This window comes from Entelurus aequoreus, linkage group LG16, assembly GCF_033978785.1.
Source record: "Entelurus aequoreus isolate RoL-2023_Sb linkage group LG16, RoL_Eaeq_v1.1, whole genome shotgun sequence".
Classification (NCBI taxonomy): Eukaryota; Metazoa; Chordata; class Actinopteri; order Syngnathiformes; family Syngnathidae; genus Entelurus; species Entelurus aequoreus.
The window spans coordinates 1736425-1747933 of NC_084746.1; the positions used below are offsets into that span (position 1 = coordinate 1736425).

Genomic DNA, 11509 nt, shown 5'->3' on the forward strand with positions numbered 1-11509 from the left:
TTAAATAATAATACATTAACATAAAAAAAATGAAGGCAAATTGAGCCACAATAACTTAACAGCACCATAGGCTCAGTAGGCAGAGATTACAAAGGAAAATAACAAGTTAGCCTTTACGCAAACCATAAACTGATAGGTGTGGGCTGCACCTGTGTTTGTGTGTGTGTGTGTGTGTGTGTGTGTGTGTGTGTGTGTGTGTGTGTGTGTGTGTGTGTGTGTGTGTGTGTGTGTGTGTGTGTGTGTGTGTGTGTGTGTGTGTGTGTGTGTGTGTGTGTGTGTGTGTGTGTGTGTGTGTCTATGAGGCTGCAGTGCGTTAATAAATGTCCCCACACGATGTACATTTGACAGTGATTCATAGCAGGGAAGCTAACATCAGCCTACGGTGACAGCCAAAATATCTACTAACGTTACTTACCGCCATATGCTTCCTCAAATTTGACGTTGAGTTCATGTAAGCTGAAACTTTATGTGCAGTTAATCATGTGACCGCTTGGCTCTGTTTGATTGGTGAAACGGAGTCAAACGTCACCAGTGACTGCATTTGATTGGTGAAACGGAGTCAAACGTCACCAGTGACTGTATTTGATTGGTGAAACGGAGTCAAACGTCACCAGTGACTGTATTTGATTGGTGAAACGGAGTCAAACGTCACCAGTGACTGTATTTGATTGGTGAAACGGAGTCAAACGTCACCAGTGACTGCATTTGATTGGTGAAACGCAGGCATGTGATAGATCCTACTTTGAAGGTCTGTCTGACAAAGCAAAACAAACAAAGCGTGCATTAACAGATGGATAAAAATCAGTAGCGAGTAGCAAGCTGAATGTAGATAAATGGAGCGGAGTAAAAGTAGAGTTTCTTCTCTATAAATATACTCAAGTAAAAGTAAAAGTATGTTGCAATAAAACTACTCTTAGAAGTACTGTTTATCCCAAAAGTTACTCAAGTAGATGTAACAGAGTAAATGTAGCGTGTTACTACCCACCTCTGGTTCTTGCATGCTGCTCCCGCTTGCTATGATCTGCTTGCAGCTAACGGGATGAAAAGGCAAGTAGAGTGTTTCTTGTTTCCTGCAACTCCAGAGTCACTGTGCAAGTCAAGACACAACACGCTTTCCGGCATTAAGCTCCTTCTCAATTAGCGTAGAATCATGCGCAAGGGGTTGCCTCATACGGTGAGAGAGATACTTCATCTCATTGGACGGCTACCACTCGCCTTATAGGAGGACGGCACTTTTCTGGAGTTTTGTCTGTCATTCATAATCCCTATGTGAGACAAGAACATATTTTTTCTCTTTTTTTATGCATTTTAATTTGTAAACGCTAGCAATAGGTGGCTAAAAATACAGGTAATGGGGACTCGATCTGTTACGCCTTTAAAGCGCTCTAAAAAAAAAACTCCATCAACATTTTATGTACATGCTATAAGTATATACATATATATTTGAAAAGGCTTTCAACAGTCTAGACAGAAACATCCTATGGAAATGTCAAGTTCAAACACTGATGACATCTATTAAACAGACAAGAAGCAAGGAATGAGGCAGAGACAGAGTTACATTTAGCTCAATGAGGAGAGACGTATTGGGCTGTACACTTAGTTACAGATCCAACCTACGCTCAAAGGCACAGCCCACATGCTCCTCTATTTATTTGGGAGGTCCCTGGTTACATCACTGAGGCGGCTTCTGAAGGAAGGGGGGTCATTTCAGCAGCCCCAGTTAGACACAAAATATGATTATTCAGAAATGGAAATGTGCTGACACTCGTGATATCACCCTGTCTCTGCTTTGTCTGCGTCACGGTACTCGATGTTCTGGACACAAACACTGATACGAGACGACTCGCAATCTTGGATTGCAAGTTGTCCCTTTGCACAGATAAAAAAGTACAACTTCAGCACAATTGATAATAACTATAGCAACGGCCTTTAAGCATAAGAGTTGTGTGATAACTTACACATAATTATTCTAACAGGAAACTGCTCCGACATTATGGAATTCCAATAAAAGTGGTCAACATCATCAGATGCATGTATGATGGATTCACAGGTCAGGTCATCTCAAATGGTAAGCTCTCGGACACCCTCCTTATAAAAGCAGGAGTACGGCAAGGCTGTCTACTGTCACCCCTCCTCTTCCTTATCTCCATCGACTGGGCAATGAAAATGTCAATGGATGGCCAGAGGACAGGATTACAGTGGAACCCTTTTGAACAACTAGAAGACCTTGATTCTGCTGATGACCTGGCTCTGATCTGGACACCGACTTAAACAAGTTGAAAAACTTATTGGGGTGTTACCATTTAGTGGTCAATTGTACGGAATATGTACTTCACTGTGCAACCTACTCATAAAAGTCTCAATCAATCAATCAATCTCAGGAACACACACACACATCCAACACAAGACCACCAGATCGCATTAGCACAGTAAACAGATAGACCTCAGGATAAACACTGGGAAGACCAAGGTCATGAGGCTCAACACCAAATCCTATCAACCTATCACGATGGAGGAGCACCCCCTGGAAGATGTGGGCGAGTTTGTCTACCTGGGAAGTAACATCAGCACAGATGGAGGAGCTGATAAAGATGTCGAGCTGCGCATCAGCAAAGCAAGACATGCCTTAAGAACTCTCCGACCTGTATGGCTCTCTTCCCAGCTCTCCAGAAACACCCAAATCAGAATCTTCAATACAAATGTAAAATCTGTCCTTCTTTATGGCTGTGAAACCTGGAAAACCAACCAAATCAATCATAGATAAACTACAAGTGTTTATTAACAACTGTCTCAGGTACATACTGAGGATTTGGTGGCCCAACAAGATATCAAATGTGGACCTGTGGAGAAGCATGAACCAAGAGCAAATTCAAAATGAAATCAAAAGAAGAAAGTGGGGATGGATCGGCCATACACTTAGGAAGGATCCGAGAAACATAGCAAGACAAGCCCTGGACTATAATCCTCAAGGCAAAAGGGAAGCCAGGGAGACCAAAACTCAACTGGAGACGGTCCACTCTTGATGAACTGACCAAGGTGGGCACCTCCTGGCAAGAAGCCAAGACCATCGCGCAGAAGAGAGTGAGGTGGAGATCCATGGTAGACGCCCTATGCTCCCAAGGGGGCCAAGAGGATTAAAAAAAAAAAATGAAATAAGTATATACGCAATGTAGTAACAGACACATTCATAATAACAAGTAATATTTACATAATTTGGTCATTTTGAGCATAATGGTGGCGCATTAATTTCACAGACGCATCATTTCCAGTAGTTATGTCACCCTCTGAGACACTTACTTACACAGCACTTATATTAGGCTTTTAAGTTCTTGCGGCTCCAGACAGATTACTTTTTTGTATTCTTGGTCCAATTTGGCTCATTCAACATGTTGGGTTGCCGACCCCTGACTTAGGCGAAGTGGGACGATATCGGCTATTCTCCTTAGCGTCCTTTCTGTCGAATTTGCGACCCCGGCGTCAATGCGAATGGCTAAGTCAATGAGTGTGTTGAGGGTGGTACTTTCATCACAGGGAGCAAGTTAGTTCTTGATGCGATGATGCAATCCCTTGCAAAAAATGCTGCACAAAGCAGCGTCACCAAATCTGCTCTCTGCAGCGAGGATCCAAACGTCTACAGTGAATGCAGAGAGCTTACCTTGCTTGAAGTCCAGCAGTGCTTCTCTGACTTTTAGGGTATGATCCAGTGGTGTGGCGTCAGGGCCAGCAAGGCCTTCTCTGCTGGCCTAACATAACCAGAAATCATCATCATAATTAAACATAAAAGTCATTTTTAATTGACTTTCCCTAAATATGTAAAAGTATTCATACTGTCTTCATGTCATATTATGCTCCTTCCAGTGATGTTGTTTTTACTTTTACTTTGTATCCAATTAGAATTCAGATAGCTTATGTTGCCATGCTGTATGAAATCTGCCCGAGGCCTTCAGAATCAACAATGCGGGCGTCTGTGCACTGTAAGTGAACGGCCACATACAGTTGATAGACAGTTGCGACAGCCAGTCAGATCAGGAGCTGTTGTCAGTAAGACCTTCTATGGACTGGACTCTCACAATATTATGTTAGATCCACTATGGACTGGACTCTCACACTATTATGTTAGATCCACTATGGACTGGACTCTCACTATTATGTTAGATCCACTATGGACTGGACTCTCACTATTATGTTAGATCCACTATGGACTGGACTCTCACTATTATGTTAGATCCACTATGGACTGGACTCTCACTATTATGTTAGATCCACTATGGACTGGACTCTCACACTATTATGTTAGATCCACTATGGACTGGACTCTCACACTATTATGTTAGATCCACTATGGACTGGACTCTCACACTATTATGTTAGATCCACTATGGACTGGACTCTCACACTATTATGTTAGATCCACTATGGACTAGACTCTCACTATTATGTTAGATCCACTATGGACTGGACTCTCACACTATTATGTTAGATCCACTATGGACTGGACTCTCACTATTATATTAGATCCACTATGGACTGGACTCTCACACTATTATGTTAGATCCACTATGGACTGGACTCTCACTATTATGTTAGATCCACTATGGACTGGACTCTCACTATTATGTTAGATCCACTATGGACTGGACTCTCACTATTATGTTAGATCCACTATGGACTGGACTCTCACTATTATGTTAGATCCACTATGGACTGGACTCTCACACTATTATGTTAGATCCACTATGGACTGGACTCTCACACTATTATGTTAGATCCACTATGGACTGGACTCTCACACTATTAATTAGATCCACTATGGGCTGGACTCACACTATTATGTTAGATCCACTATGGACTGGACTCTCACACTATTATGTTAGATCCACTATGGACTGGACTCTCACACTATTAACTAGATCCACTATGGGCTGGACTCACACTATTATGTTAGATCCACTATGGACTGGACTCTCACACTATTATGTTAGATCCACTATGGACTGGACTCTCACACTATTAACTAGATCCACTATGGGCTGGACTCACACTATTATGTTAGATCCACTATGGACTGGACTCTCACACTATTATGTTAGATCCACTATGGACTGGACTCTCACACTATTATGCTAGATCCACTATGGACTGGACTCTCACACTATTATGTTAGATCCACTATGGACTGGGCTCTCACACTATTATGTTAGATCCACTATGGACTGGACTCTCACAATATTATGCTAGATCCACTTGACGTCCATTGCACTGGTCGCCCAAGGCTAACCGCCATGGCCCAAGTGGCGGCTTTGTCAGATAGCGGGCTCCTGATGAAAGCTATTTTAGCCTGGTCAGAGGACTAGGATCCAGGCTGTTGATGAAAAACTAATGAGCGCTGATGAAGAACCTGTTTGCAACAGCCAGACTCACTGGTGAAAAACAAAGAAAGAAAACGAAAAACCAGGAATCTGCTTTTTTGTTTGTTTGTTGTTGCCAGGGACAACAGAGTGTGCCCTCCAGTTCCCAGAGCCGTACAGCTACTGGGACACGCTGATGAAGATCTGCGTGTTCATCTTCGCCTTCGTGCTGCCCGTGGTCATCATCAGCGTCTGCTACACGCTGATGATCCTGCGCCTCAAGAGCGTCCGCTTGCTGTCAGGCTCCCGCGAGAAGGACCGCAATCTGCGGCGCATCGCTCGCCTGGTCCTGGTGGTGGTGGCCGCCTTCGTGGTCTGTTGGACGCCCATCCACATCTTTATCCTGGTCAAGGCTCTGTCGCCGGACGTTCCCGAGACCACGCCGGTGATGGCGGCCTACTTCTTCTGCGTGGCGCTGGGCTACACCAACAGCAGCCTCAACCCCATCCTGTACGCTTTCTTAGATGAGAACTTCAAGCGGTGCTTCAGGGACTTCTGCTGCCCCGCCGCCCGTAGAGACTGCCAGGGCGTGAGCCGGGTGAGGAGCACCTTGAGGGACCACTCGTGTCCCCGGGAGGCCCCCGGTGACCCCGGGCAGGCTAGGCCCGTATGACTAGCTATGGACGCGTCCTCGCCGCACGGCCCCGGCTGGGAAGACTCCAACGACCTGGGCTTGACCCAGATCACCACAGCCATCTGAGCGTCTGGGGTGTGGATAATAATGTAACACCTGACACTGTTTAGTCAAACATTTCAATGGCTCTCAATACGGTACTTTTGGGGGAAATGGTTAATGTCAATGATATGAGATAAAAACAAAACGAAACACCTCTTTAAACCTCTAAAGCAGTGGTTCTTAACCTGGGTTCGATCCAACCCTAGGGGTTCGGTGAGTCGGGCTCAGGGGTTCGGCCGACTCATCGTGTAAATAAAAACTTGTCCCTATCGGCGTGTTGCGGATACGACAACAGCAGAAGTCAGACTGATTTGCAGGTGTGTAATTTGTTGTGAGTTTATGTTGGTTTTGTTGTTTGAACAAGGTGATGTTCATGCACGCTTCATTTTGTGCACCAGTAAAAAAACATGGTAACACTTTAGTATGGGGAACATATTCACTATTAATTAGTTGCTTATTAACGTGTAAATTAGTAACATATTGGCTCTTAACCAGTCATTATTAAGTACTTATTAATGCCTTATTCGGCATGGCCTTATTATAAGCCTAACCCTCTAACCCTGGCCCTAACCCCCTAACCCTAACCCTAACCAAATAACTCTAAATTAAAGGCCTACTGAAAGCCACTACTAGCGACCACGCAGTCTGATAGTTTATATATCAATGATGAAATCTTAACATTGCAACACATGCCAATACGGCCGGGTTAACTTATAAAGTGACATTTTAAATTTCCCGCTAAACTTCCGGTTCAAAACGCCTTTGGAGGATGACGTATGCACGTGATGTCGAGAGATCCACGGAAGTGTTTGGACCATATTGGACACAATACACCGAGCTCTGTTTTCTTCGACAAAATTCCACAGTATTCTGGACATCTGTGTTGGTGAATCTTTTGCAATGGAGGCTGCAAAGAAGAACGTTGTAGGTGGGATCGGTGTATGCGGCTGGCTGTAGCAACACAACAAGGAGGACTTTGACTTGGATAGCAGACGCGCTAGCGGCGAACTCACCTTGACTTCCTACGTCTCCTGGCCGCCGACCGCATCGTCAAACGCTGGAACGCAGGTGAGCACGGGTGTTGATGAGCTGAGGAGGGCTGGCTGGCGTAGGTGGAGCGCTAATGTTTTTATCATAGCTCTGACAAGGTCCCGTTGTTAAGTTAGCGTCGTTAGCAACAGCATTGCTGGGCTTCGACAGGCGTCGAATACACATTAACGGTGTATTTACATGTCCAGTGTTTGGTTCGGTGTCTCCTGATAGTAGTATTGTTGATCTTCTGTCTATCCTTCCAGTCAGGGGTTTATTTCTTTTGTTTCTATCTGCATTTGAGAACGATGCTATCACGTTAGCTCAGTAGCTAAGTGTGTCACCGATGTATTGTCGTGGAGATAAAAGTCACTGTGAATGTCCATTTCGCGTTCTCGACTCTCATTTTCAAGAGGATATAGTATCCGAGGTGGTTTAAAATACAAATCCGTGATCCACAATAGAAAAAGGAGAGAGTGTGGAATCCAATGAGCCAGCTTGTACCTAAGTTACGGTCAGAGCGAAAAAAGACACGTCCGGCACTGCCTCTAGTTCTTCACTCTAACGTTCCTCATCCACGAATCTTTCATCCTCACTCAAATTAATGGGGTAATCGTCGCTTTCTCGCTCCGAATATCTCTCGCTCCATTGTAAACAACGGTGAAATGTGAGCAGCACTACCGCTTGTGACGTCACGCTACTTCCAGTAGGGTCAAGGTTTTTTTTATCAGCGAGCAAAAGTTGCGAACTTTATCGTCGATTTTCTCTACTAAATCCTTTCAGCAAAAATATGGCAATATCGCGAAATTATCAAGTATGACACATAGAATGGATCTGGGGCCGTACTTATCAAGCTTCTTAGAATTACTCCTAAGAAGTCTGCTAAGAGTTGACTTAAGAGTAAATAAATTCTTCGCTGAAAGCTGCACTTAAAAGTTAGTTATCAAGCGTCTTACTCACACTTTCAGCGAAGTGTAGGACTGAATCTTAAGTGTCACACTCAGAGCTGAATTACGACATTACTATGTGCCGTAAACGCAATTTTAGGTGACGCCATTTCTTTGTCCATAGAAATGACCCATTACGGAATGGAATCCGTTGTCTAAGAATAAAGAAATATCTTGGAAATATTTAAGTGGACAATGGGAGTGTATATTTTGACAATAAACTACAAAATAATACAAAACAAACTAGTCCCCGCCGGCACTCACGCTACCGCTCCCTGTCTTCTATCGCCCACACACTCACTGACGTCACTCACCTCACGGCCACACACATACGCTACTCTCATAACATTTTCTTTCCAATTCATTAATTAGGCAACTAATTTGAAACTGGTGTGGGTGGCTCTATATATACTAGCCCACTGCAGACACATGCAGAAATCAACAAGGAATCGAAAAGTATTAAATCTGTGACAAAAATAATATCCGCTCTGTCTAAACGATACCGTTTGATCAGCTGCTCGTCATCAAAAAAACAACAACATTGTTCCGTTCCCTGAACGTTGGCGCACGTCTCTCTCGCCTCAGTGCCATCCCCTGCTGGCAACTCCTAACCACTTAAGACACCTCTGAAGGTCTCTTAAATATGGTGGAGAGTAGGAGTGATTCTTAGACTTAAGAACGTTGATAAAAAGCTTTTATTCTTAAGTTTGAGAGTAGGACTAAATTTCGCAAATTCTCAGGACTTAAGTGTAAAATGGCACTCTAAGAAGCTTGATAAGTACGGCCCCTGCTATTCCCGTTTAAATTTAAAAAAATTATTTCAGTAGGCCTTTAAGTCTTTGTTACTTAGAATATGTTCCCCATACTAAAGTGTTACCAAAAACATATAACTTTGTCTTGAATTTGAAAAAAAAAAAACATTTTATTTTTCACTAAAGAAGGGTTGGGTGAATGCACATATGAAACTGGTGGGGTTCCGTACCTCCAACAAGGTTAAGAACCACTGCTCTAAAGGCTTAGTGGCCACATGCGTGGACAGCACCTTTTAGCTCTTATTTCCAAAATTGTGTACACTACTGAATTGGGGTCATATGGCCGCTTATGTGGACACTTATACTGCCATCTGGTGGTGTCAGAAGAGTATAACACACAATGGAATTTGGAAAAATAAGAATTAGCATGTCACTAAACATGAAGTACACGTTTGTGTACTTATGGACTAAGTATATCATATCAAAAGATGATTCTTAGTTTTTATTCTAATAAGCCCAAATAGCAAAGAGAAATAAAATAAAAACAGCTTGGGCCTTAAGAGGTTACAGGATTATGAGGCGATGTTATTCACACATTGACATCACTATAAAGTCAAACAGCAGTTTTGATAAGTTTTGTCTCTGTAAGTGAAATAATGATAATGATAATAATAATAATAATAATAAAGTTGGCCATTTAGAACAAAGTTTCCGAGCGGGTGAACAAAAACAAAAAAAGAGGCTAATATTTGATTATGTAAGTGTTTTCTTCCCCTATAATATATGTCTGTGTACAAAGCTGTTAGTGTATGCTGCCCTATGTGGTCTAAAATTATAATGCCCAATATAATCCCAATTAGCCTGTTCACCTGTGGGATGTTCCACATAAGTGTTCGATGAGCATTCCTCATTTTTCTCATTTTTTTGCCACTTTTGCCAGCTTTTTTTAAACATGTTGCAGGCATCAAATTCCAAATGAGCTAATATTTGCTAGAAATAACGTTTTGCAGTTCGAACGTTAAATATCTTGTCTTTGCAGTCTATTCAATTGAATATAATATATGAAAATATATTGCAAATCATTGTATTCTCTTTTTATTCACCGTTTACACAATTTCACTGGTTTTGGGTTTTGTACATCGGAATTTGGCCACATCAGGATGTAGTCCAAATCCGATTGGAATCTGATCTTTTCAAATGTGACTTCAGTCCAAAGGGCTACGCGGTCCACATGCAACTTTCTCGTCAGCTTTAGGCGACCTACGCTCATTCGCGTCCGCCAGCGGGAATGGATACTTCATCACAACACAAGTCTTTTTTTCAGCCGCCAAATTTTCGGTGCATCATTATCAGCAGTGCGCAAATAATATATATGTGATATACAAACCCCGTTTCCATATGAGTTGGGAAATTGTGTTAGATGTAAACATAAACGGAATACAATGATTTTCAAATCATTTTCAAGCCATATTCAGTTGAATATGCTACAAAGACAACATATTTGATGTTCAAACTCATAAACTTGATTTTTTTTTTGCAAATATTAATTAACTTAGAATTTCATGGCTGCAACACGTGCCAAAGTAGTTGGGAAAGGGCATGTTCACCACTGTGTTACATGGCCTTTCCTTTTAACAAGACTCAGTAAAGGTTTGGGAAGTGAGGAGACACATTTTTGAAGTGGAATTCTTTCCCATTCTTGCTTGATGTACAGCTTAAGTTGTTCAACAGTCCGGGGGTCTCCCTTCTGCTATTTTAGGCTTCATAATGCGCCACACATTTTCAATTTCTGGACTACAGGCAGGCCAGTCTAGTACCCGCACTCTTTTACTATGAAGCCACGTTGATGTAACACGTGGCTTGGCATTGTCTTGCTGAAATAAGCAGGGGCGTCCATGGTAACGTTGCTTGGATGGCAACATATGTTGCTCCAAAAGCTGTATGTACCTTTCAGCATTAATGGTGCCTTCACAGATGTGTAAGTTACCCATGTCTTGGGCACTAATACACCCCCATACCATCACACATGCTGCCCTTTACACTTTGCACCTAGAACAATCCCGATGGTTCTTTTCCTCTTTGGTCCGGAGGACACGACGTCCACAGTTTCCAAAAACAATTTGAAATGTGGACTCGTCAGACCACAGAACACTTTTCCACTTTGTATCAGTCCATCTTAGATGAGCTCAGGCCCAGCGAAGCCGACGGCGTTTCTGGGTGTTGTTGATAAACGGTTTTCGCCTTGCATAGGAGAGTTTTAACTTGCACTTACAGATGTAGCGACCAACTGTAGTTACTGACAGTGGGTTTCTGAAGTGTTCCTGAGCCCATGTGGGATATCCTTTACACACTGATGTGGCTTGTTGATGCAGTACAGCCTGAGGGATGGAAGGTCACGGGCTTAGCTGCTTACGTGCAGTGATTTCTCCACATTCTCTGAACCCTTTGATGATATTATGGAGCTTAGATGGTGAAATCCCTAAATTCCTTGCAATAGCTGCTTGAGAAAGGTTGTTCTTAAACTGTTCAAAAATTTGCTCAGGCATTTGTTGACAAAGTGGTGACCCTCGCCCCATCCTTGTTTGTGAATGACTGAGCATTTCATGGAATCTACTTTTATACCCAATCATGGCACCCACCTGTTCCCAATTAGCCTGTTCACCTGTGGGATGTTCCAAATAAGTGTTTGATGAGCAT

The 11509-nt window shown here is 42.8% G+C and overlaps 1 protein-coding gene across 1 annotated transcript in view; it reads left to right on the top strand.

The window, feature by feature from the left end:
- Positions 1-6309, top strand: part of oprk1 (opioid receptor, kappa 1) — a 13820-nt gene extending 7511 nt beyond the window's left edge. Inside the window, exon 4 of the mRNA XM_062023408.1 lies at positions 5489-6309. Coding sequence (XP_061879392.1) covers positions 5489-6021 — 533 coding nt within the window. The 3' untranslated portion in view covers positions 6022-6309. The remainder of the gene's footprint in view (positions 1-5488) is intronic.
- Positions 6310-11509: the final 5200 nt, after the last annotated feature.